This window comes from Myotis daubentonii, chromosome 5 (assembly GCF_963259705.1).
Source record: "Myotis daubentonii chromosome 5, mMyoDau2.1, whole genome shotgun sequence".
NCBI lineage: Eukaryota > Metazoa > Chordata > Mammalia > Chiroptera > Vespertilionidae > Myotis > Myotis daubentonii.
Genome location: NC_081844.1, coordinates 72810893 through 72837858, shown reverse-complemented (window position 1 = coordinate 72837858; position 26966 = coordinate 72810893). Strand labels below are relative to the sequence as shown.

The window sequence follows — 26966 nt, the reverse complement described above, 5'->3', positions numbered from 1 at the left end:
CACACCATCCGCCCTGGAAGCCCCCAGGCCCCCAGCTCAGCCTCTCCCAGCCCACCGAGCTCAGACCCGCTGCCCAGGCCCAATCCACCAGGATGGCATTTTTTCTTTCTTCTTACCTGTGGGGATGCTTGCCCTAGAAAATTTGGTTCTGTACAATTCAACAAAGATCTCTGCGGATGCCCAGCCCTGTGCTCAATTTAGGCGAAGGGAAAAGAATTACCACAGAAATCAAGTCAGAAGTCACAGCTTTACTATTATGATAGCTCACAGTGCAGCTTGGCACCATCACTGCCCTATTTGACCCTAGGAGTAACCTCTGTGGCCCGAATTATTGTTCCTGCCTCACTGAGGGGACACAAGGCACACACAAAAACACAAAACAAACAACAGAACAACAACAACAAAAAAAAACAAGATGAGAAATTAGTCCCAAATCCCAAGTCTAGATTTAGGAAAGTGAAGCAATTGGCCCATAACCCCCAAACTAGCCTAGGTTGAGTCCTGACAAGAATACGCAAAGTATTAACTTTTCTCTAGGAAGAACAAAACAAAACAAAAACCAATAAGCCTCTCTAAAAGCAAAACAAAGCAAATCCCAAATGTGTTAACCTTAGTGGAAAAATGCACTATGACGGGCAGAAGGAGTACTTGAGTTTCAAACATGAAAATGTAATTTTTAAAGCACTGCTTGTCAGATGTGAAAAGGGCACCCTGGTCTTGAGCCCTTGAGGCCAAGCCTGAAATTTTCACAGAAGATGGGACTCCAGCCAAGTCCTGTATTGTCTCTGGCTGGAGCAGCCCAGCACCAAGACCCAGAGACAAAAAACAAAACACCCAAAACACAAAACATAACCAGGTTAGCTCCAGCTGCCTGCAAAGCCTCTATCCCTGCCTCCAGTCACCCTCATTTTCCAGATGGGCAACAGACAACAGATAGAATTAAGGCCAAGTTTTGGGGGAGCATGCAGATGTGTGGTCATGACGCCTTGGTGGAGGGGTGTGAAAGCAGTGCTGCCTTTAAATGCATCCAACCTCTCCATCCTCACCGCACCTCTGGCCCACAAGGCCTCCAAAATCTTAACATGGTCAGGTCTGGACACCAGGCTCTCAGCCCCAATTCGGTTCCCCACCTGCCATGAACTCCTGCTCTATGCTGGAGCGACCTGCGAGCAGCACCCATCCCCCAGAATGCCTCCCACTCCAACCCACCAAAGCTTCTCCAGGGCTCCCACTCGGCAGCAGCAAACACCACCCAGCCCTGGCCTGGTGCGCGGGTCCCTGGAGCACCGCGGCCACGTGGGGCCTCAGAAGCTGCCTGGGCATGTGGACAAGGGTGGCACCTCAGAATTCACCTTCTCCCCACTGTATCTGCAGATGCTATTATCAATTTCAAAATTTACCTGGAAAAAGAATCCAGCCTTCTAGTTTAAGCCAATTTGTTAGTGGAGCTCTCATCTGTTTTATCATTGCTGATTAGACTAGAAGTCACACTAATCCCCTCCCCCCTTTCTTAAACAAAAGCATTTAATGCTAAAACAAAACAAAACAAAACATGTAGCTTTTAACAATTGCTATCTGATCTGGGCCTCTGCCCTAAAGGAGGTAGGGGCGGTGGGGCGGGTTCTATCAAATACTGATAGGAAACACAATTACTTTTAAGCTACTCTTATGTTAAAATAAAAAGCTGACCAGGAAACTATTGATGAAAGGGTAAAAAAACATGCCTTTCTGTTAATGCTACCAGAGGGATCATAAATTACTGGGATTGAATTTTTGTCCTGTCATGTATTCTAACTCCTTTTATGCATTCATCTTTCTGGATCAGATGTGGTGAATTGGCAAAGTTTTCTCTCCTAATCCTCTACCCTCCCTGCCTTCCAGGCCCCTAACTTTCTGTGCATTTGTAACGGTCCCTACTAAGAACACAGAAGGAAATGTTTGAATTAGAAACCCAATCCCACAATCTTTATTTCCATGTGCTTTTTTTTTTTTTTTTTAAATTTTAAGAAAATATTCTTTTGCGTCTAGGTTTGTAAGAAATGACTTTAAAGCTTCTACTTTTTATATTCAGTTATCTGGTAGTACCCCTTGCATCTGCAAACAATATGGTCCTGGTTTTACATATGCAAACAAGTCCTGACTCCAAAAGTAAACAAAGGATGAGTTTCTGAGAAAAGACAAGACTTGGGGAGCATTCCCTCCAGAGTGTGGGGGAGAAGGAAGAGGAGGGAGACTTGAAGTTTTGAGGGAAGAATGGCAAGAGCCGAGGGAAAATTAATCAGGGAAAATCATGATTTTTAAAATAGCATTACATGGCCAGATGATAAATTTATTAATGAGCTGTTGGAGTGCTAGTCTGGAACATTTCACCAGATTTTCTATCACATCGTCAAATGGTTACATTTTGATGAAATATGAATTAACATACAAAAAAAGATGTAATGATTTATTTCTGTAAAATGCTCCAAATAAAGCCACAAAGACATTCCGATCCTTTGACAGAAAATTACTGCTTTAGGGAATATACCCCTAAGGAAATAAGTCAACAGAAGCAAAAAAAAAAAAAAAAAGATATTCATGAGGAAGTTATGTCCCAAAACAGTGGGAGGGACTGTGTGTCCCCTGATGAAACTGTCATATCTTCATGAAATAGCGTTATGAAGACTATGTAGCAACAAGGAACAATGTTTATGGTACAATAAATAAAATGTCTACATCAGTGTAAAAATTCAGGCTTGCGGTGGCAGCAACTAGCAAATACCACTCACTTTGGTGTTGGAATTATGGTAATTTACTTCTTTAGAAGTTCTTTCTGTAGCTGTAATACCATCTTCTCAGTAAAAATAATAAAATAAAATAAATAAAATCTTGGAAGTAGAAGAAGAGCCTAAGTGAAGCCCTGAAATCTCCCTAATGAGGACAATTTTTGAATGATGGACAGATGACTCTGATTCCTCAGGAAGATCCAATTCCAGTATCAACGCTGCTAATGTGCAACACAGACCTTAAAACAATGGTTGTAACTGCATTGCATGTGTTCAGAAAGTTAAGTAGGGGCATCAAAAATATTAAATGACCTCAATTGAAATTCTAGAGATGAAAACTATTATGGCTGAGATGCAAAAAACAACAACAAGATATAGGGGATTAATGGGAGATTAGACATTGCAGAAGAAAAGATTAGTGAACTGCAAGTTAGCAATAGAAACTATCTAAAATGAACACACAGGGAAATAATTTTTTTCAAAAAGAAAGAATAAGCCCTAGCTTGGCTCAGTGGATAGAGCGTCAGCCTGTGGACTGAAAGGTCCTGGGTTCAGTTCCAGTCAAAGACATATGCCAGGGTTGTGGGCTCAATCCCCAGTGTGGGGCATGCAGGAGGCAGCCAATCAATGATTCTCTTTCATCATTGATGTTTCTATCTCTCCCTCTCCCTTCCTCTCTGAAATTAATTTAAAAAAATAATTTTTTTAAAGAAAGAATAACATTAGTGAACTTGGGATTTCAAGTGTCCTAATATACAGCTGATTACAGTCCCCAAAGAACATAAAAATAATATTTAAAGTAGTAATGACCAAAATAATTTTCAAAACTTGAAAACTACAAACTCACAGATCCAAGAATCTCAATGAAACTCAAGCACAAAAACATGAAGAAAACTACCCCAAGGCATATCATAAATTAAACTGCCTAAAACCAGTGATAAAAGCAGGCAGAGAAAAAAGACTTATGGGCAAATGAACTCTCATACATTGCTGGTGGGAATGTAAAATGATACAATGGCTTTGAACAACAGTTTTGAAGTTTCTTATAAAGTTAGTCATATGCCTATCAGATGACCAATCATTCCATTCCAAGGTATTTATACCCAAGAGAAATTAAAGCATATTCCATATGAAGACTTGTTTGTAACAGCCAAAAAGTGAGAACAACTCAAATATTCATTAACAGGTGAATGGAAAAACAAATTGTGGAATATCTTCATAATAATACTTGATAATAAAAAGAATGAACTAATGATATATGCAAAAGTATCAAACAAAATTTCAATAATTATATTGAGTGAAGGAAATCAGACCTCTCTCCCCCCAAAAAAGAATGCATGATTCCATTCATATAAAAATTCTACAAAATGGAAACTAAGCAATTGTGACAGAAATCAGTACCATCTGGTGGCAGGTGGGGAGGGACGGAAGAGAGAGCATTCAAGGAGGCAGGAAGAAACTTTTAAGGGTGATGAATGTGTTCACTACCTTGATTGTGGAGATGGTCTCACAGGTGTGTACCTGTCAAGACAAATCTAATTGTGCATTTTAAATATGTGAATTAATTGTATGCCAAAAAAACCTAAGAAAGCCAAATAACAAAAACCCCCAGTCACGGCTCCCACAGGCTTGCCCGGGGTTGTGGAGCTGGTGTCCTGGGCTCACCACACTAGGCTTCAGGTTCCGCCTCAGTGCCAGGTAAACCTTGCTACAGTCAGGTGGGTAAGAGCATCTAGCCCTGCCCACGCATTTGGCAGGAGCTCAGACACTTTTCTCTAAGGAATGTGGGCTTAACCGGGGACTCCCACTGGCACACGGAGTCACTCTGTTCCAAACCACATTGGCAAACATTTCCTTAATGGTCCCTGCTCAGTCCCTCAATACCTTAGTGTGTTTTGAAAGGGTTGGCCTGCAAACAAAATGCAATTCTTCAGAAATCCTTAATTTGTGTTCCCACTCATTATTTTACAGACACACTTCACTTCCCATCGAACCTGCCTTCGGAGATTTTCCACCCTGCTCTGACAAGGAAGTCCCACCATAGAAGAGGATGGTTTCCACCATGGCTTTTGACCCATGGGGAGAGGCCTCAGGCTGCTCCAGTATATGGCTTCCAAGCCTTCTCCACCCCATGACCAGTCTTCTCCAGGGGCCCAGCCACCATGTCTGGCCTGTTTAAATCCCAACGCTGAGCCTGGCCGGCATGGCTCACTGGTTGAGCATTAACCTATGAACCAGGAGGTCACAGTTCAATTCCAGGTCAGGGCACATGCCCAGGTTGCAGGCTTGATCCCCAGTGGAGGGTGTGCAAGAGGCAGCTGATCAATGTTTCTCATCATTGATGTTTCACTCTCTCTCCCTTCCTCTTTGAAATCAATATATTTTTTTAAAAAAATAATAAATCCCAACACTGAGTTCCACCTGCTTCCCACTGACACTGCTCTCTCGGTCCTGTCCACAGTGTCTGGGGCTTCCCCTCATGTGTCAAGTCTGATTAGATGGTGTTTAGGGGCTGAATCATGTCCCCCCTAAATTCACATGTTAGAGTCCTAACCCCAGTCCTTAAGAATGTGACTGTATTTAAAGATAGGGTCTTTAAGGTGGTAGTTAAATAAAATGAGGTAGTTATTGATATCCAATGTGACTGGTATCCTTATAAGAAGAGGAGATTAGGAGTCTGACATGCACAGAGGAAAGGCAATGAGTAGACACAGGGAGAAGACAGCCACCTGCCAGCCAAAAAGAGAGACCTCAGGAAAAACTAACTCTGCTGACACCTTGATCTCAGCCTTCTAGCCTCCAGAACTGTGAGGAAAGAAATTTGTGTTGTTTAAGCCATTCAGACTATGGTACTGTGTTAAGGCAGCCCTAGCAAACTGATTGAGATGGGGTCTCCCAGACACCCTACCCACCTTCACTTACCCACTTCAGATCCCCTGCCTGCCCCAAGGGGAATAAATTAAGAGGAGATGGAGAGGACCTGGAGGACTGGGATGCTGGGCTGAGTGAGGAGATTTCGCCTTATTGGCCTGGGAGGCATTGAGGGTTGATGAGCAAGGGGAGGGACACCAACTTGAGAATATGACCTGCCTGGGACATGGAGTGGCAGGACTCAGACCGTCAAACAAGTAATTATTTCAAGAAGGGCCCCACCAATGGGACTGAAATCAAGGGGCTAAAAGAAAGCCCATCAGCGGTTCCTGCAGACTGAGTGGTGAGGCATCTCTTTCCCGCTCAGATCATTCAAGGCCAAGCCTTTATAGGGGAGCCTCCCCACAGGAGTGGGAAGGAGGAGGAGGAATTGTGCCTGGGGAAGAGCCCTAGCACTGAATGCTAACAGTCCTGGCAGCCATCAGATTGCTAGGATTAGCAAAGTGCGGAGCAGGCAAGAAGGGAGCTGGCAGCTCCTCCCGGGAAGAGTGCATCACTTCATTCTCAGAGAAATGAAGTGCAGCACCCTTTTGCAGACGAGGAAGTGGAGGCTTGGAAAAGCCAAGTTACTGGAGGCAGGTCCAGACTCAAACCCAAGTCTTCTAACTCCAGAGCTCACAGCATGAGCTGTGCCGGCCCAGTTGGGGAGGCTTTTAGGAGGACTTGGCAGGGACAACTTCTGTGGTGAGGCGATGAGGTCAGGTCTCCCCCTCCCCGCTTCCTTCAATGGTTCCTGCGTGTGCACAAGCACACACCTACATGCCCTATAACCCCCCCCCCACATTCATATTCATAGACACACTCATGCACATATATGCACACATGTGCACTCACACAATGTACTCACATGTGTGCACACTCTCACACAGATGAACTCACATGTGTGCACACACAATGTACTCACTTGGGTGTGTGCACATGCATGCTGACATGTATGCACACTTGATCTCACACGTATACACCCTAACACACACACTCTAGTCCCATTGCCATGTGAACTTATCCTTCATTTGCACCACCACCTGGGTCTGGAAACAAGATGCATACATCACACAAAATGGCCAAGTTAAATAAATGGACAGACTTTGCTTTTTCTATGTGATGATCCTCTTCGGAGGCACAAAGTTGAGTATATTTTATGTAAACTGTCTTCTAAAACACAAGAACACATTCTAATTGCTTTATGATTTGTTTCACAATTCAAAGTTGGAAGCGAATTCAGTTTTAGAAGTTGACATTACCCATTTGAAAGCACTTTTCCCTCACAAATTTTGTGGCTACATCAGAAATTAAAGTTTTCTCATTTACCAGTGTGAACTGAAACAGATGTGTGTGAGGCCTCTGGTTCACCAGGTTACTCACAAGCATTTGGGGAAGTCTGTACCATATTGAGTAATCACAAAAATGGGCAAACCTATTAATCAAAGCGAATTTACTAGGTGTTTGAAGCTCTTTCACAATGAAAAAGCCATATACTAATTTTCAAGAATAATTAGATTTTTAGCTTGGTCGTAAATGTGAAATTTTTTCCATTTAAGTGGAAAACTTCCTTTTGCTTAAATGAAAGACAGAAAAAATGGGGTTTTGAAGCTGATTTGATCTTTGCTTTTCTTCAACAAGTCACATTTCCCCATCATTGACTTGGAGACAGGACATATGTTCACACCTTTTTTACTTCTGCATGGCCTTCATAGGCTGGCAGAATCCCAATGCTAAAAGGATCTTAAGGTCAGCCGTGTAACCATGGGGCTTCCTCTCCAATTAGACACAGACATTCCTTCTGGGCTCAGTCAAAGAAAGCATTCTAATAAGAACAGCCATTTTCAGGATTTGTATGTGCTGAAGCACTTTGGACATATCAACGTGTTTAATCCCCACAGAAACCTTAGGGCAAGGATGATAATCCCCATTTAACAGATGGGCAAACTAAAGTTTGGAAAACCAGCCATTTACCCAAAGTCCCACAGCTGGGAAATGGTACGGGTGAGAGGTGACCCCAGGTCTGCTTAAAGCTAAAGTCTTGCCCTCCACCCTACGCGTCTGCCACCTACTGAAGACGTCCACAGACAGAAAGAAGCTGCTGCTATTGCTTCTCTTTTGGGGGGCGGACGGGGGGGGGGGCCGGGGAGCGGGGCAGGGGCGGCATCTGGCAGGGTGACTGTAGAAAGGGAGGGGGACTAGGAGTCAAGTTACCCAGATTCAGGCATATGCTGTCACCTGGGACCAGCCATTGTCCCACTCTGGAAAGGGGAGGCCACCTCACAGGGGTGGGGGGCTGGGCTGGGGCTGTTACGTAACAGGGAAACGTATGTGAACCCTTTTGCTCAGGACAGGCACAAGGGAGGGACCTCATCGTTCCCCCCACCCCTAATCCTCTAGGAGTGCACTAACGTGCCTTTCTTTAAAGCGACATCTGCAAACTTATTTTTTCTCCCAATGGTTCATGCTTACTCCTAAAATATGTTTCCGGATATGATGAAGGGATGTCTTCTGAGTGCCTATGTCAACAATTGAAGATTAATCCTTATCCTACACATGGAGAAAATCGAACCGAGAGAGCTGGAGGTTGTGTGTGGCCTCCGGAGAACGTCCCCTCACTGAGTTACATTTGTTCACAGAATTGGAAGTCACAGCGGGGACCCAGCGCAGTGCACGGCACTGCCAAATGCTGCTCAGGAAAGGGTTCTGCACCAAACCAGCAAAGGAGCCTAATTCTGAGACATCTTCAGAGTTTTTCCAAATCTTATTTTAAGGCTTTGTTGGTTATCAATTGCTTTCGGCTTTAACAAATCCACCTGAAATAAAATTTCAACCAAAAGATGGATTGAATCTACTTTGCTCAGCATAGAGCTTGAAGCATAACTTCACAATGGCGTGACAGTTTCAGACTACGCCAGGAAGATAAACATGTATGTCACGGACAAGCTTAGATGTTCCAAAATCAAAACAAAAACATGAAACCCTGAAGATATTCCTCTATGGACAGTTACTCTATGTCCTAAAGCAGTGGTCGGCAAACTCATTAGTCAACAGAGCCAAATATCAACAGTACTTCTTCAAAATAGACTTGCCCAGGCCGAAAACAGACTTCTGCGCATGGGCCACGATGTTTCAATCGCACTGTACATGCGCCTGCACGTGGTATTTTGTGGAAGAACCACACTCAAGGGGCCAAAGAGCCGCATGTGGCTCGCGAGCCGCAGTTTGCCGACCACGGTCCTAAAGAATAACAGAAGAGACTTTGCCCACGAAACCATTGGCTGTCCCGTTATCTATGCCAACAGAAACGTGGCGGGAGCCTAGATGCTGTGTTGACAGAGGATGCAGATCCCAGCGGTGGGATCCTCTGCAGTCATGAAACAGGACCACACAGATTGTGCAGCACCTGCAGTAATGTTTTGTTTTGTTTTGTTTTGTTTACTGATTCCAGAGAAAGAAAAGGAGAGGGAAAGAGAGAGAGAGAAATATCCACTGGCTGCCTGCTGCACACCCCTGACCCAGGCATGTGCCCTACCCAGAACTGAACGGCAACCTCCTAGTGCATGGGGATGATGCTCAACCAACTGAGTGGAGTCACACTGTTCGGGCCTGCAACAATGTTTTTGTTTGGCTTTGCTTTTGGTTTGTTAATCCTCATGAGAGGATATTTTTTTCCATTGCTTTCCAGAGAGAGTGAAAGGGATGGTGGGAGAAGAGAGAGAAAGAGAGAGAGAGAGAAAGAGAGAGAGAGAGAGAGAAACATTGATGTGAGATCTCACATCAATTGGTTGCCTCCCGCACGCTCTCTGACCGGGGATGGGAGCAAAACTGCAACCCAGGTACATGCCCTTGACCAGGAATCGAACCCTTTGGTGCACCGGCTGATGCTATAACCACTGAACAACACTGGCCAGGGTTGCGGCAATTTTGTTGTTGTTAGGTTGAAATATATACAAGCAAGGGATAAATGGTGTATACGCTGCAGTAATAATTAGCTAAGTGTAATTCTGTCTATGGATAAGAATTGAAGTGGATGTTGCCAAAAGTTAAACAGTCCTTGTTTTAGAGTGGTGAGATTATCAATAACCTAATTGTGTTAAATCAATATTACATCTTGGTTCTTTTTTAAGGAGGATGGGGAAGAATTGCTGAGTTGGCATGCCATTTCCAACACTGGAACTAACATCCTCAATAAAGGAGGTGGTCACATCTCAGGGGCAGCAGCGCTGGAGAGCTGATGAGCGTGTCAAGGGGCAAAGAGAAAAGGGTCTACATCTGCCCTGCAAAGAGCAGGTTTGAAAGAACTCTCTCACCGGCACTGAGCAATGCCTCCTGGTGGGGTTAGAATTAGAGAAAGGAGAGAAGCCTGTAGAAATGTGGTGAAGGAGAGGGCTCCTCTGAAAGTGGAGGATTATATCATCACCAGGGTCCCTGGAAGGAAAAGACAGCGGGTCCCAGTGCTCAGAGCTCACCACCCTCTGCTGTCCTAGAGAGACCATCTGGCCTCTCTTCTCTACTCTGAACCACGACTCCTCCTGACAGCCTGAGCCGTGTTCTCACCTCACGTGGAGAGAACTGAGGCTCTGAAGGGCTGACGGCCAGCCCAGGCTACATAGCAAGCAGGCAGCCGATGGCTGCCGAAGACTGAATGCTTGTGTCCTCACACATTCCTAGATTGAAACCTAATCCCCAGGGTGATAGTGTTAGGAGGTGGGGAGTTTGGGATGAGTGCCCATATTAAAGGGACCCTCTTCTGACATGTGGGGACACGATGAGAAGACAGCCCTCTATGAACCAGGAAGCAGACTCTCACCACAGCATCTGCCTCCAGGACTATGAGAAATAAATGTTTTGTTGTTTTCTTGCCACTCAGTTGTAGCAGCCTGAATGGACTAAGACAGTGGCCTTCTAACTCCTTGTCCAAAATGTTTCCTCTTCCAAATTCAGGCCTCCCAAAGCCACCATGACACACAGCTTCAGGCAAGGCGGCGGCAACCCCCAAGCACACGCATCTCTCTGTTCCAAGATGCCAGGACTCAGGGTGCCCTAAAGACTCCTCAACCAGGCCAGAGGACTGGGGCCTCCTTCCTCATGAGAACACTTCCCGGGAAGCCGATGAAAGTGGGCAGAGGAAGGTGGGCCTGGGACCAGGTGGCCCTGACATGGGGCACATCCACACTGCTGTAGGCTGGACACTGAACTCAAACAGAGGGTGGAGAGGACATGCCCATCCTTCCATTTCCTCCCTTCTAGGGCATCCTGTAAACCCGAGGGAGCCCAGGCCTGGCTTTGTGTGCCCCAAGCATGTCACCGCCTCCATCTCAGACACATTTCTCCCTCTGGACAATAACCTCTGCCTTCCACATTTCATGAGGCTGTTGTGGGGAAGTTTTAAAATTTTTAAGTTATTCTGTAACTTATTAGGTTCACATTTTGTAAGTGCATTATATTCAGAGAGAAATACAGATTTCAATACTGCCTCAGATAAACCCAAATTTATCAATTCTATATAACAAAAGCCTAATATGCAAATTGTCCCCTCAGGTGGTTGTTCGACAGGGAGTTCGATCATTTGCTATGACATGTGCTGACCTCCAGGGGGCAGCATGGAACATGGCAGGTGTCGGCAACAAGGTGCTGGCAGTGGGCATCAGTGAAGGTGCTGCTGGCTCCAATGAGCCCCAAGACAGTGGGACCATGGTGGGATGGTGGAGCAGGTGAGCGGGCAGCACCAGGCCAAGGCAGGTGCGAGTGGGGACCCGATCACCCCACAGAGGGAGACCAGTGGTGGTGGGGGATGGAGCTGCTGCCCAGCTCCCAGGCACTGAGGGAGCAGGGTGGGGGGGCGTGCTCCCCACCCCCACCCCGAACAATTGTCCCACAGATGGTGACCAGCAGCGGTGCCCCCCCCCCCCCCCCGTAATTATGTTCTTTTCAGTGTGCACGAATCCGTGCACCGGGCCACTATTATATATCTACAGAACAAAAACTGACAACTTATTGCCTGTCTCACTAGATCAAAAAACCTTTACCTGGATTTCAAGACATCAGGTAGGCATTCCTCCAGAATGTGGCTCCAGCTTGTTGCCCAAGCCCCTCTCTCATTATTCCTTGGATGGTCATCTACCAGCCCTGTGTCCTCTCCTCCTTCTAATAACAGCACTCCAAGTTGTCCTCTAGGACCATTCTCCACTCCCCGTCCTTTCAGCACTAGTACGGTTCACATGTGACACAGGAACCCCGCCCATAAGCCTGGCAGATCAGAGGCTGCCCCACTGTCCTGTGGCCAGTACAGATCATCCATATTGACCCTCAGAGTGAATCAGGGGGCTTCCGCCAGGGCTGTTGGGAAAGAGAAACTCTAGCTGCTGGCAGCTACCCTGCCACTTTCTGGGAGCGTAAGGGCATCTTGAGAAATATGGAGCCAGTACAGAGAAACACAAAGTCAAGGTGCCTCTAGCTGTGCCTGAGCAGCATTTCCCTGGACTTCTCAGCTACTCAAGCTAATAAATTCCCGTTTAATTTAAGCCAGTCTGAGTTAGGGTTCTGTCACATTGCTATTTGAAGGAACGAGGACTCAAAGGCATCTGGAGAGGCTGACTCTCATGAGATGATACTAGTGAGGGTAAAAGGGACATTCTGCTCTGGGGACCATGACCCTAACTGTACATGCACTGGCAGGGGACTTGGAGGCCATGGCGAGATATGGCCACTGAGAAAGCCAAGGGGCCTATGGCTGATGGGGGTGCAGAGAGGAGCGGGAGCAAAGCTGCCTGTGCACACCTAATGGGTACAGGGCCCCATACATGGTTTTGGCTGTACTGATCCCCTTGGTCCTCAGAGTGACTGGGCCAGTTGCCTCCAGTCCGAGCAGCCTCTTCCACTTGCTGCAGTGTGATGAATAAGTATTACTGTCCCCCCTGCCTGATGTAGGGGAAGGTGGAAAGCAGGGCCTTAGAGTGCCATTCCCAGCGTGGAGGCCACTCTAGGTAGTCACCATGGGATCAGAATAGCAGTTTAAAGACCATAAACTGCAGAGCATGAGACTGGACCAGAGAGAATCCCAAGCACAGCAACCTTGCCTTTGACTATGGCTGGAGGCAGAGTTGGAAAGTGGACCCTGAGGGGAACAGAAATTGTTTGGCTGAAGAGTGTTCCCAGAGCATGGAGCTTGGGAAACACTGCAGTGGAAGGGGGTTTGGTTATGAAAATTGTGGCAGGTAAATGGATACTGCTCCGTCCTCCTCTGGGGTAATAACACTTTATGGCATTAACCGAACACCTACCCATTCTCAGTCTTCTTTCCTCGAAAAGCCACAACATGCCCAGCCTCAGGGGATGAATCAAGATTGGCCAACTCCATCACCCTTGCCAGTGACAGGATAATGGTGATCATGGGCCCTGGCTCTGGCTATAAGGGAAGTCTGCTCGCTATGAGGGAAGTCTGCCAAGAGGCGCTGGGAATCTCCCCCATGACTCAAGTGCAAGAGAAAGCCTATCAAGAAGATGACTCTTTTTTCCTGCCTCCTTCCCTTCTACCTTGGCTACTCTTGTGTGAAGACTCATGCTTAGAACTGCAGCACCAATCGTGGTCAGGTTACTAAACTATCCCAAACTCCTGAATGACTTCCAGGCTTCTCTGGTTATGCAAACTAATCCAATGATTGTATTGCTTAAGGGACCACACTCAGGTATTGTTACTCATCATCAAAAGCACACTTACTGACCAACACTTTCTTCCATGTTATCTTCTTTGCTTGTCACTACCCAGGCCATTGTGACCAGCATATTGGGAAGAGGAAGTTGAGACATAGGAAACTGAAGAGGTTAGATGACAGAGTAAATAAAATGGTGGGACTGAAACCCTTCTCTGTCTGCCAGTATACATTCATTCAGTTCAGGTTCTCCAGCTTCAGGAGCAATGCCATGCATCTTCAAAGCCAACATGTAGGATTTGAAGATGGTGGTGTTGGTAAACACCTGTACTCGCCACCTTCCACAGCCACATCAGAATTACAAGTAAAATACAGAGCAATCATCATCCAGGACCACTGGAAGCTGGCTGAATGGAGGTCCTACAACCAGAGAAGTAAAGAAGAAAGCACACTGAGGCTGGTAGGAGGCGCGGAGACGCGGAATGGGCTGGTCTGGCACCTACGTGTGCTGCTCTTCCAATCGGGAAGGAGATTGTCTCTGCGGAGGCCTCCTGGAGGAGCAGGGTGTCCCAACCCCACACCAAACCCCATCCCAGGATCCTAGAGCTGGAAAAAGAAGTCCCTACGGGCAGTAAGAACTACAGGCTTGAAAAACCCCTGCAGATTGTCGCTCCAGAACACAGAGGCTATTGGAGACCCAGGTGTTACTCTTAAAAGGCTGGCACCATGAACTGAACTTACAAGATCCCGCTTTCTCTGAGCCCCAGCACCAGAGCGAGGCTCTGGGGAACACAGACACATACGAGGAGGAACTGGATTGTCAGGCATCGGGGCAGGAACTCAGGGGCGGCTTTCTCCCAGATCGAGGTGCTCTCAGGGATCATTGTTCCTGTGCTGAGGCCTCCCCAGTGGCAGGACTGACTGGCAGTCATTTCTGTTTGCTCCACCCTAGTGATTCCCTAATACCCTGCCTCATCCAATTTACAAACCCACCCAAGCTGTGTGCAGCAGCTTTTGCATATGAATGGCCTGTCCTAGTTCAGGCTAACATCTCTCAAACAAGCTGCAGCTGGTTCAGGGAGCCCCAAACCTTTCAATAAAAGACCTAAGACCCCAGGACCAGTGCACCAGCCTGCCTTGCTTCATAGCTGGGCCTCACGTGGGCACTTCCAAACCTGATAAAGAGGAGGAATCTGAAGATCTCTCTGTAGCTCCTGCTGGGTGGCCCCAGGCAGAGGCTGACTTTGCAGCTCTCTGGAGACCCAAGAGCCAGTGTACCCAATGGTCAGTATCAGATCATACCAGATTACAATTCTACACATCCATAAGTGACACAGCCAAGGGGCAGACTCAGTGAGCACTAAAGCCCCACTGAAGCAAGTCCTACTCCATAGAGGTGTCTCCTGCACAGCAGCTTTCCCACTGTAGTTGCAGCTGGTCCTCACAGCCAATTGGCCTGGAGGTCAATTCCTCCCAGTGATACCAACAGCAATCAAGTCTCAACTACAGCAAGACTGTGCTCACAGCCCACAAAGGGGTGCACCTGGAGCTCCCAGCTCAGGTGACTGGGGAGGCTGAGCCACTGGGTCCTATAGAACACCTATTACACAAGGCCACTCTATCAACTCAAGGAGACACAGTAGCTCTACTACATAGAAACCAACACAGGGAAGCAGCCAAAATGCAGAGACAAAGAAACAAATGAAAGAAATGGGCCAAAACCGGTTTGGCTCAGTGGATAGAGCGTCGGCCTGCGGACTGAAAGGTCCCAGGTTCGATTCCGGTCAAGGGCATGTACCTGGGTTGCGGGCACATCCCCAGTAGGAGGTGTGCTGGAGGCAGCTGATCGATGTTTCTCTCTCATCGATGTTTCTAACTCTCTATCTCTCTCCCTTCCTCTCTGTAAAAAATCAATAAAAAATATATATATTAAAAAAAAGAAAGAAAGAAATGGAAGAAAGCAAACTACTGGATATAGAGTTCAAAAAAACCCACAGTTATAAGTTTATTCAAGAATCTTCTAGAAACCTCCAAAAAAATGGAAAAGGACCAGTCAGGAATTAAGCATACACTGACTGAAATAAAGAATAATATACAGCCGAAACCGGTTTGGCTCAGTGGATAGAGCGTCAGCCTGCGGACTGAGAGGTCCCAGGTTCGATTCCGGTCAAGGGCATATACCTGGGTTGCGGGCACATCCCCGGTGGGGGATGTGCAGGAGGCGGCTGATCGATGTTTCTCTCTCATCGATGTTTCTAACTCTCTCTATCTCTCTCCCTTCCTCTCTGTGAAAAATCAATAAAATATATTTAAAAAAAAAAAAGAATAATATACAGGGATTCAACATTAGAGTAGAGGATTCTGAGAATCAAATCAACGATTTGCAATATGAAGAAGCAAAAAACACCCAACCAGAAGAGCAAAATGAAAAAAGAATCCAAAAATATGAAGATAGTGTAAAAGGAGCCTCTGAGACAACTTCAAGCATCCAACATTCGCATCATGGGGGTGCCAGAAGAAGAGAGAGAGCAAGATATTGAAAACCTATTTGAAGAAATAATGACAGAAAACTTCCCCTACCTGGTGGAAGAAATAGACTTACAAATCCAGGAAGCAGAGTCCCAAACAAGAGGAACCCAAGGGGACCACACCAAGACACATCATAATTAAAATGCCATGGGCTAAAGACAAAGAGAGAATCTTAAAAACAACAAGAGAAAAGCAGTTAGTTACCTACAAGGGAATGCCCATACAACTGTCAGTTGATTTCTCAACAGAAATTATGCAGGCAAGAAGGGAGTGGCAAGAAATATTCAAAGTGAGGAATAGCAAGGACCTACAACCAAGATTACTCTACCCAGCAAAGCTATTATTTAGAATTGAAGGTCAGATAAGAGGCTCACAAACAAGAAAAGGCTAAAGAAGTTCATCATCACCAAACCAGAATTATATGAAATATTGAAGGGTATTCTTTAAGAAGTAGAAGAAAAAGATAAAAAATAAGAACAACAAAATGGCAACAAATACATACTTATCAACAATTGAATCAAAAAATCAAAATAAACAAGAAATCTAATGAACTGAATAAATTAATGAATAAAACAGAATCAGAGGCATGGAAATGGAACAGATTGATGATTCTCAGAGGGAAGGGGGTGGGGGGCAGGAAGAGATTAAACAAAGATCTTATATGCATACATGCATTACCTATGGACACTGACAATAGGATGGCCAAGGCCTGGGGCAGGGCCGGGAACTGGGTGGAGGGGGGCAAGGGGGAAAAAAGAGGAACATCTGTAATACTCTCAACAATAAAGATTTTTTTAAAAGCCAATATGTAAAAGTCCAATTTAACAATTAAAAAATGTTTGTGAAAGGAATACCCTGACAGTTGGCTCAATCTAATCATGCTGCTATTATTATGAAGCTCTCCCAAACTGCCCCCCAACCCCCCCACACCACCAAAAAAAGAGCAGAGAAAGTGAGCATGCCAGGAAGTATTGGACAGGAACTTTTTTGGTTTGGGAGCCAGGAAATGTCAAGGGCACAAATGTAGTTATCCATCTCTAGCCACGGGACTGAAAACTGAGCCTCTTTATTAAACTGTCCACCACAGAGCAGTCCTGACAAGTGGCAGACTGCTACAGAGACTGAAAAAGCTACCGTTGGTTCTGGGTTTTACGGTAACAACCAATATATCTAGTTGATGGTAGGGAAGGAAAGTGCTTGAATTTTACCCTTAGTCTCTGGGTTTTTCTTGTTTTCAAACTGACTGGTCTGAACAATGGAAGACCAATAGCCAACAATAAGTCCACTGTAAGCTGGAAATGACTTCTGAATACAACTAAATGTTTCTTTCATTCTCGAATTAAACTTTTTACTGTAGTAAAAGTCAAGCTTTTATAATATTGTAACTATAGGTATAACTATTGGGGGTTGATTACTTAGGCAGCCTATTTAATGCTTGTTTTGCATTTATATTTTTGGATCATACTAAAGATACTATTGTTAATGATTCTTGCTCAAAAATCCTGTTTTTATGTACTGAAAACCGTTTCTCTTATTTTGTAGCATGGAAGGATAATCACAAGTTAACATGAATATTCCCTTATTGTAGCTTCTGGATCTACATCGTCAGGCACACCAGCCAGTCCCAAATAAGTTATTTCATAGTTCTGTTCCCAAGGGAACAAACACAGTGGGCCCCATATCAACAGTGGCTTTTGTTGGCTTATTTAAAATAAATTTTTCCTGACTTTAAAGTGGTGTGTGGTTGGTAAGGATTTCTCTTCTTTAATTTGGATGTGGTTTCTGCTTCCAAAACTCTGAAAACAAACTTGTTGGTAAAAGGACAACCTGCAGGCACTCACACACACGGCTACTTCAGCTCAAGCTTAAAAGAGGCTTCACTGAAAACAAACTAGAACTGAAAAACATGTTCAAGTACAAATGTTCTTTCCTGAAGCTATTTTCAGTTCATTTGTCTTTTATATCTAATAGTTAAAAAAAAATATCTTCCCATCTATTTAAAGCCAATTACCAGCTCACCATTATGTGCCTCCCACAGCCCCTTCATCTCTGCCAGGGACTGTCGGGGTCGCCAGGCAGGGTGTGCACATTCCCCAGGCAGTGACATCTGGGAGAAGAATGGGTAGAAGCAGAAACAGCTTGGCTCTGGGAGACAGACACCTTTCACAGGGGCCACTCAAACAGCCAGAAGCTCAACCCCAAGTTCATTCACACCGTGGCATCTCTGCTGCTCCACTGGGATGGAAAAACTGGCCAGTTAGTGCTCTGAGCACATGCCCCGCAGATACCAGGTTTAGTTAGTTAATTGTAGGATGTGCTGAGATGTGTACATGCTAATGTCAGATTGCTGGGCTGTACAGCAAATCTGAAGTGGAAATCCCAGGATTCCAAAATGTTCCCTTTGCCTTTCTATTGGGGGGGGGGGGGGAGAGAGAGAGAGAGAGAGAGAGAGAGAGAGAGAGAGAGAGAGAGAGAGAGAGAGAACTTTGGTTGCTCTGCGCCGCAGGAAGCCACTGCTCTCCCTCCAAATTCAGGACTCGAGGATCCATCCACACTCCTCAGATGTGGCTGCTTTCCCAGGACCCCCCACCCCCATTAGAATAAACATAATTTACAAGTTCTTTGCAAAAGGTTCTCCTGGGATTTCTGATTTACTCCATCCGGGCTTGTGGTTTATTTTTATACTCAGAGGGGTCTCCTATCCAAAAGAATAGCCACGGTTCTAGCACTAACAGGTAGAAACTTCACTGACCTTTCATAAATCAGTTCAACACTCTGGTCTCTAGGGATTTGCCAAAAGATAATGGGCTGCAATTATGAAACCATCACCAGGAGTTGCCAAGCAGAACCCTGGAGAGATTTCTGAAGTCTGCAGACACTTTCCAAGACAAAAGAGGAAATCATTTCATGAAGCAGCAATGTTGCCTAAATCCAAGCAAGAAGGGATGTAATGCTGGCTTAAATTAAAGTGCTAAGAAATAGGTGTGGTGAACTAGGAGGTGTGGTGCAGTCTTCTCCCATTCCCCCCAAGATTCCCAATTCACTCAATGATGGATAGACCGCTGAATACCTTACTTAAAGATCACAGCTCTGCACAGTTCTGGGGGCTGGTAGTAACAGATCTGTCCTTCCTCTCCTCTACCCTGAAACATGTGCTTTTCATACTACAACTGAAGATGCCCCTTTGGGCAGGGCACTTGGGAGCCACCTTTCCCAGGAGGAAGAGGATGGCTGGAGCAGGGAGGTCGCAGGAGGCAAGCTGGGCTCAGCCAGGGAAGCTCTTCCAGCGGTTCTCAACCTGTGGGTCGCGACCCCTTTGACGGTCGAACGACCCTTTCACAGGGGTCGCCTAAGACCATCCTGCATATCAGATATTTACATTATGATTCATAACAGTAGCAACATTACAGTTATGAAGTAGCAACGAAAATAATTTTATGGTTGGGTCACAACATGAGGAACTGTATTTAAAGGGCCAGAAGGTTGAGAAACACTGAAAGCCTCTCTAGTTCCATGGGGAGAAGCACTGCTGCACAAAAGCTGGGGAAGGGCTTTGAGGACCCAAATGTGGCTCCTGCTTTGAAGGCACAATGCAGCAAATGTAATAGAAGTGTCAAGAGTCTTATAGGCTTTCAAGAAAACTCAGATGTATTTGCATCGCCCAGGTGGCAGCCTGAAATTGGCACCCAGTTTTCTGGCCCAGACTGTTTCTCTTCCCCTCACTCTACCGGTCTCGTGGGCACCCCTGCAGGTCTCAGTGGCACGGAGTGCGCGATCAGCTGCAGCAGCTCCAGACCACAGCATCTCCAGGATGGAGCTGCCTCCATACAAATTTTTCTGGGGGGTGCAGGGTGCACAGGCCGGGCTGACCAGATAGATCCCTTCAAGGTCCCAGCCCTAGGGTCTGTCAGGGGCTTTCCTCCACCGTGGCCGCCTGCCTGCTGGGGGTCCCACGCCTCTCCAGGTACAGCGTTGGGAAAAGCAGCTGCTACGGAACAGCAGTTGCTGCCAATGATGAGAATCACCCTCCAGACACTTCCCCCTGAGCCTCTTCATTACGCCGGCACAGATGAGTAGCCTTGCGTCCACCTGAGGCGGGAAGCAACCTGAGGTCAGAGCGCACACACTCGTGGATCCTCTCTCTCCCTCTACTCGTACCAAAATGGCCCTTCTAACCCACTTTTCCCACGGCCGCTAGCCCTGGAACGCGACCTTGAGGCTGGAGTGGAGACAGCAGGACCCCTTCGGGGCCGGCACTTTGCTTTCCCCAACCTCAGCCCCTCGCGCAGGCCACCAGGGTGGACTCGCGTGCACAGAACTAGCGAGCGAAGCCTGCTCGGGGAGACGGCCACACTGCCCCGGGCTCCCAGGGCACGGACACTCCCCCCAGCCCCATGCACACTCTTCCTGGGATCGCCCCCAATGCTCCTCACCTCGCGCAGCAAGCGCTCCAAGTGCGGCTCCGCCCAGGTAGACAGGGCGCCCGGGGGCCCCGTGCGCTGCAGCAGCTCCCGCTCCTCCTCGAGCGCTGCCACCCGGCCCTGCAGCGCCGACGCCTGGACGCCCAGCAGCAGACAGGCGGCCGCTGAGCCCATGGAGAGCAGCAGGCACAGCGCGCTCACCGCCCAGGCTCCCACCGCCATCGCCGGGCGACCCCCGCCGCCGCCAGCCGGGCCGCCCTTCCGTGTGCTGCCGCCGTCGCGCTCGCCCGGGCTCATGGCGCGATCTTGGCGTGTGCTGTCCGAGGGGGCGGTGCAGAGCTGGGGTTGAAGACTGAGCGCGCCGGGAGCAGGCAGAGAACCCGAGGCACGAGGTCTGCCAGGCGCAGGGCTTGGCCTCCAGGCAGCAGCGGATTGCGGCGCACGCCCCCTTCCCCTCCGCCGGCAACTCCACAACAGCCACTTTGGGCAGTTTCCTCTATGCAGATAGACTCTGCCAGAAAAGGAGCCGGGACCCACCCAGGGGAGGAGCGGCCCGGCCAGCCCTGCGCGGCTAGGGGGCGGGAGCGGGAAGGGAGCTGGCTCCTCCGAGCCCCCCGCGCGTGCCTGGCAGACCCTGCGTGCAGCGCGCACCTCCGCCCTCAGCTGTCCCGGGCGCCGGGCTGCACCCACTCCCGCGCGGGCACCTCTGCGACCCCCCAGTATGAGTTCCCACTGCGATCCCAAGATGTCTGAGATGCGCCCAGAGACTCAGAGCGCCTTTCTGCAGCCCACCCCTGGCTGGAGCATTATTCATGCCTGGCGAATATTCCCCTAAACTTGTGTATTAACCTTTCTGACAATTTTTTAAAAGCTCAAAACTTCAAACCCTGTGGAAAACTTAGCGAGTCCGTCCTAGATGGCGCCTTAGCGCCGCTTGGTGGCCGAAAGTGATCGCAGCGCGCTCACAGACACAGGGTGGAGATTGCACAAGCAGCAAGAATTAATCTTAGAATCTTAATTTCTCTACATTTATTATGAGCCAGGCATGTGGTGCTGGAAACAAACATTGTAAGACGTTGTCCCTGACAAGGCCTTTCAAAATGACTTGTAAGCCCTCCTAGAGAGGGCTTCCATTTGAGAAAATTTAAAGTAAAAATGGAGAAGATGAAGAAAAAGAACTTCAACTTTTATTGAGCTGATGGTTTATCTGTAGTAGAAACACAACTTGGCCAAAGCAACAATCAGTATGGACATTTAATCTATACTGTGATTTTGCTGCAAATTTACATCACAAATTACATTAGGAAAGCCTGAATGACAAGTGGCCCTAACAGTGTTTTCAAGAAAGAGACGAAAGGCTGGAAGTCAGGTGGGATTCTCTGCTCCCTCAGATTCCTACCAGTCATATTTATATCATAAAATGGGTCCCAAGTAACTCTTCCACAAACTCCTCTAATACTCAAATAAAAATCATAAACTGCTAGCTTAGACCTTTGTGATTTGGGTAACTCCACAACTGATTTTGAGAAAAAGACCATTTATATCTGTCTTCCCTTTCACACTCTGGGTATTTTTAGATTATTTCTATGGATAGATTACTTACCCTTTAAAATTGTTAGGTGAATTGGGGTTATGTTTAGGTGGTTAAAGATAGGTTTTGGCGCCATGCCATAATCTAGTGTAGACCCAATAAATAGTCTGAAACATAATTGCTAAGCAAACTAAATTGTCTCCTCTGAAGAGGCCAACACCATATTACATGCTAGCACTTTATTCTTACTTCCAAACGCACAGGTAAATTACCCAATACTACTTAATGTTACTGCACTATGTTCACTACATTCCAGAAGCTTCTGCATATCAAGCCAAGCTCATTATCTGGAATATCCTGCTCTCAGATATTTGACAAAGCTCTTCCTTATCCTTAGTTCAAAGTCCCCAGGTCTTCAAATCCTACTGCCTCCAAAAGACCATCCTGTACTGCTCAGTCAAATGTGGCTACACCTGATTCCTCTTCAGGGTTATTCAGTGGCTCAGGGCATTTATCACTATTTGAAGTTACCTTTTTATTAACTGCATCCCCTTTGTCTTGTTCATCATTGTTTTCTCAAAGAACAGAACAGGATCTGGCACACTGTAGGTGCTCAATAAGTATTTGTCAAGTGAATTAAGAAAAGGTGAAAATATGTTTACAAGGCATTTTAAGAGGCAAGAAAGAAAAACCTGTCTTATGTCTGCTAGGGTCCTGGAAAGAACAGACAGCTGAAGACAGTCTAAAGTTAAACATAGAGACTCTTTACAAAGTGGGGCAGACTAAGGGAAGCCAACAGGGGATGCCGATGAAGCACCCTGAGGTATCCACAGTGGGAGGCCACTACCGCCCCTAGCTGAAGGGCCGAGGGGAGTAAAGTGTTGTGGGAACTTGGTGATCTGCTAAACAGGAGTTGTGGCCTTTGGTCAAGGGATACGATTACTTCAAAACCATCGTTTGGTTAGTTGGGAGCTGGGATATAAATACTCCTCTCCTGCTTTCTGATCTGTTGGCCTTGCACTGACCAAACCCACGGGATAAGCAAGCCCAGATTATGCAGTGCAGAGGTCAGCCCCCCAATGGCACAGAGGAGAGCCCTGGGGATGAAGAACAGATCTGGAGAGGGGGGAAGAAACTCCACATTACCTAATGTGTATGTAGCACCTGCCAAGGTCACTCTAGCTACTGCTGTCTCTGAATGGCTAACCTGTCAGCAAGAGGCACTCATCTTCAGGGTGACCAGCAAACCACTTGGTGGGAAATTAACCTCTCTGGACTTTTCTCCATCCAGGAAAGTCCAGCAGTTTGCCAACACCTCACAAGGATGGGTAGCTATTTCAGGTGTGGGCTTGTCTTTCCTGTCTGCAGTTTCAGCTGGCACCACTATCGTTAGACAGCCTGATCCACAGGTATGAAGTCCCATACAATAGCACTCGACTAAGGGACTCACTATACAGCAAAGTAGCTGTGGGAGTGAGTCCATGACCACGAGATTCACTGGTTGTATTACATCCGGCAGCAGCCAGCCTCAGTATACTGGACTGTCTTCTGAAAGCACACATGAAGTGCCAACTCAGGGCATTAAGAGGCAAGATTCTAAAAATGCCATCTTTGCCTGGCCAGCGAGGCTCATCAACCAGGAGGTTACAGTTCCTGGTCAGGGCACGTGCCGGGGATTCGGGCTTAATCCCACTGGGCAGTGGGCAGGAGGCAGCCAATCAATGATTCTCTCACCATTGATGTTTCTCTCTCTCCCTTCCTCTCTGAAATCAGTTAAAAAAAAATCATATATCTATATATATATATGACACACACACACAAAAAAAGGATGGAAAAAGATGTACTATGCTATTATTAAAATCAGACAATATCTATTTGTGCTCATTTCACATGGTTCCTATGGGACTAAAACCCAAAGTATAGAAATATAATTTGCAGACTGTAGAATTTTATATAAATCAATATAGGAAATAAACTGTGAAAACAATAGCTATTATATACCAGCACTTTATGTAAATTATTTCATTTAATCCTCACCACCACCCTTGGGAAGTTAGGTATTAGTATTCCAACTCATAGATGAGACTAGAGAATATGTATCTTGTCTACCTATAGAGGTAGTATCAAGGTTTGATTGCAATCTGACTCTGTAGGCAAGCATCTTCACACCAACATTACTCTGTACAATTATGAGGACACACAAAATAATTTAAATGTTTGTAATTTGAAAAATATAAAGTAAAAATATTATTTAATATTAAACTCTATCAATGACACTTTCAGTATCATTTAGGACTGTTCTTGTCATTCATTCTCAAAACTGTACTTGCCATGTGCCAGCAGCTTTTAAAATTAAAACACTGAACTTGCATTATTTATAATGGAAAACTTTAAGTCACTGGGAATTCCTGCATATCTACAATTAATCTTCAATTCAATTCATTGCATGGAACTGCTGGTCACAGTAGCTGAAAGAACTAGGCTTATGAGATTATCTTCTTCAAAGGATATTTAGGGTGATTTCAAGGCTTCATAATTACTTGTTAATTATGTAGATTTTGCCCCAGAATTCTAACATTTAAAGCCAAACTAAAATCAGGAGAGGAGCAAATATAAGAAAATGTTATCTGAATAGCAGATATCCTTGATTGGTAAAAAACCAAATTTCTTTTAAAATTCTATCCCTCACTTCATTTCAGTAAAATATCACAAAAACTACAATGACAGGGGCCAAAAATATAATTGATAGTATAGTAATTCCCTGTGTTACAAAGAACAATTAACAACTGAGTCAAAGCACTTATATAAAACAAAATACCTATTTTTTTTGGGGGGGGGGGGGCACTGTTCTCCAAAGGCACTGTACTGCCAGGTCAACACACCGTCTCCCTGCTCTAAAAACCCACTTAATATGTTGTCCTTGCATAGAAAGGGAATGGATTGACTATTCTTGGGGGGGAAAGGGGTGTGGGAGATGTGGGAAGAGACTGGACAAAAATCGTGCACCTATGGATGAGGACAGTGGGTGGGGAGTGAGGGCGGTGGGTGGGCCGGGAACTGGGAGGAGGGGAGTTATGGGGGGAAAAAAAAAAGGAACAAATGTAATAATCTGAACAATAAAGATTTAATTAAAAAAAAAATATGTTGTCCTTGGATAGAGGACATATGTTAAACTGACAAGATATGTACACTTGATCTTAGTCAACAGATATAGAAAAGGCAACAAGACTGTGCACAAAGACCACTAGGGGGTGTACCAAGAAAGCATAAAAAATGCGGAGACAAAGAAACAGGACAAAACTGTTAATGGAGGATATTGAGTTCAGAACCACACTTTTAAGGTCTCTTAAGAACTGTCTAGAAGCTGCCGATAAACTTAGTAAGGCCCTTGAAAAGACTGGTGAGACCGCCGATAAATGCAGTGAGATCCTCAAGAAATCTAATGAGACCCTCGATGTTGTGATAACCAACTAGAAATTAAGCATACACTGACTGAAATAAAGAATATCATACAGACACCCAACAGCAGACCAGAGGAGTGCAAGAATCAAGTCAAAGATTCAAAACGCGAAGAAGCAAAAAACACCCAACCGGAAAAGCAAAATGAAAAAAGAATCCGAAAATATGAAGATAGTGTAAGGCGCCTCTGGGACAGCTTCAAACGCACCAACATCAGAATTATAGGGGTGCCAGAAGATGAGAGAGAGCAAGATATTGAAAACTTATTTAAAGAAATGACAGAAAACTTCCCCCACCTGGTAAAGAAATAGACCTACAGGTCCAGGAAGTGCAGAGAACCCCAAACAAAAGGAATCCAAAGAGGACCACACCAAGACACATCATAATTAAAATGCGAAGAGCAAAAGACAAAGAGAGAATCTTAAAAGCAGCAAGAGAAAGAAACCCAGTTACCTACAAGGGAATACCCATACGACTGTCAGCTGATTTCTCAACAGAAACTATGTAGGCCAGAAGGGAATGGCAAGAAATATTCAAAGTGATGAATACCAAGAACCTACAACCAAGATTACTTTATCCAGCAAAGCTATCATTCAGAATTGAAGGTCAGATAAAGAGCTTCACAGATAAGGAAAAGCTAAAGGAGTTCATCACCACCAAACCAGTATTATATGAAATGCTGAAAGGTATCCTTTAAGAAGAGGAAGAAGGAAAAAAAAGGTAAAGATACAAATTATGAACAACAAATATGCATCTATCAACAAGTGAATCTAAGAATCAAGTGAATAAATAATCTGGTGATCATAATAGAATCAGGGACATAGAAAGGGAATGGACTGACTATTCTTGGGGGGGAAAGGGGTGTGGGAGATGCAGAAAGAGACTGGACAAAAATCGTGCACCTATGGATGAGGACAGTGGGTGGGGAGTGAGGGCGGAGGGTGGGGCGGGAGCTGGGAGGAGTGGAGTTATGGGGGGGAAAAAGAGGAACAAATGTAATAATCTGAACAATAAAGATTTAATTAAAAAAAAAAAAGATATATACACTTGATCTTAGTCAAAAGGCCGAGAAGCAATGTACCTTTTATTAGCGGGACTACTAAACACCAGGTAATCTGCTTTACCTTTTTAATCACCCTATAACACAGATATTAAATAATTCCAAGTAAGTAACATGCTTTTCCCTAAACATAGGGAACTGGGATAAAGTTGGAACCATGCCAGTAAGCCTGAGCTCTAAATTCACTGAATTGATACATCAAGGATTAGTGATAAGTAAGAGACATAAAACAAAAAAATGGATGCTTATTTCAACTAGACGCTTTTTAAAAATCCAGGGTTTTTTTTTTAAAAGACAATCTCTCACAGGTGTGTATAACCTCAGCCAGGTTGTCAATCCGAGGTTCAGACTGAATACTGTGGTTAAATGTTATCAGCTTCTATGACAAAGCCCTCCATGAATTTTTCACCCAAGGCTCTTCCATTCATTGACTGTTGTCTGGATCCATTTTTGAATTGCAACATAGTATATTTCTAACATCCCTTTTTTATTAGAAGAAATTCTATAAAAAAAACTTCCTCTCCTTACTAACTATCAGTTCACAGAATAAATAGGAAGAGAGGAATGGATACCACTGTGATGAAATATTGAATATGGGAAATTCCCTAAAGATAAATGACCCATCTGGCTAGCATG

General features: G+C 45.6%; 1 protein-coding gene across 1 annotated transcript in view; it reads right to left on the bottom strand.

The window, feature by feature from the left end:
• Positions 1-20827, bottom strand: part of COL23A1 (collagen type XXIII alpha 1 chain) — a 261421-nt gene extending 240594 nt beyond the window's left edge. The window contains exon 1 of the mRNA XM_059698141.1: positions 20293-20827. Coding sequence (XP_059554124.1) covers positions 20293-20577 — 285 coding nt within the window. The 5' untranslated portion in view covers positions 20578-20827. The remainder of the gene's footprint in view (positions 1-20292) is intronic.
• Positions 20828-26966: the final 6139 nt, after the last annotated feature.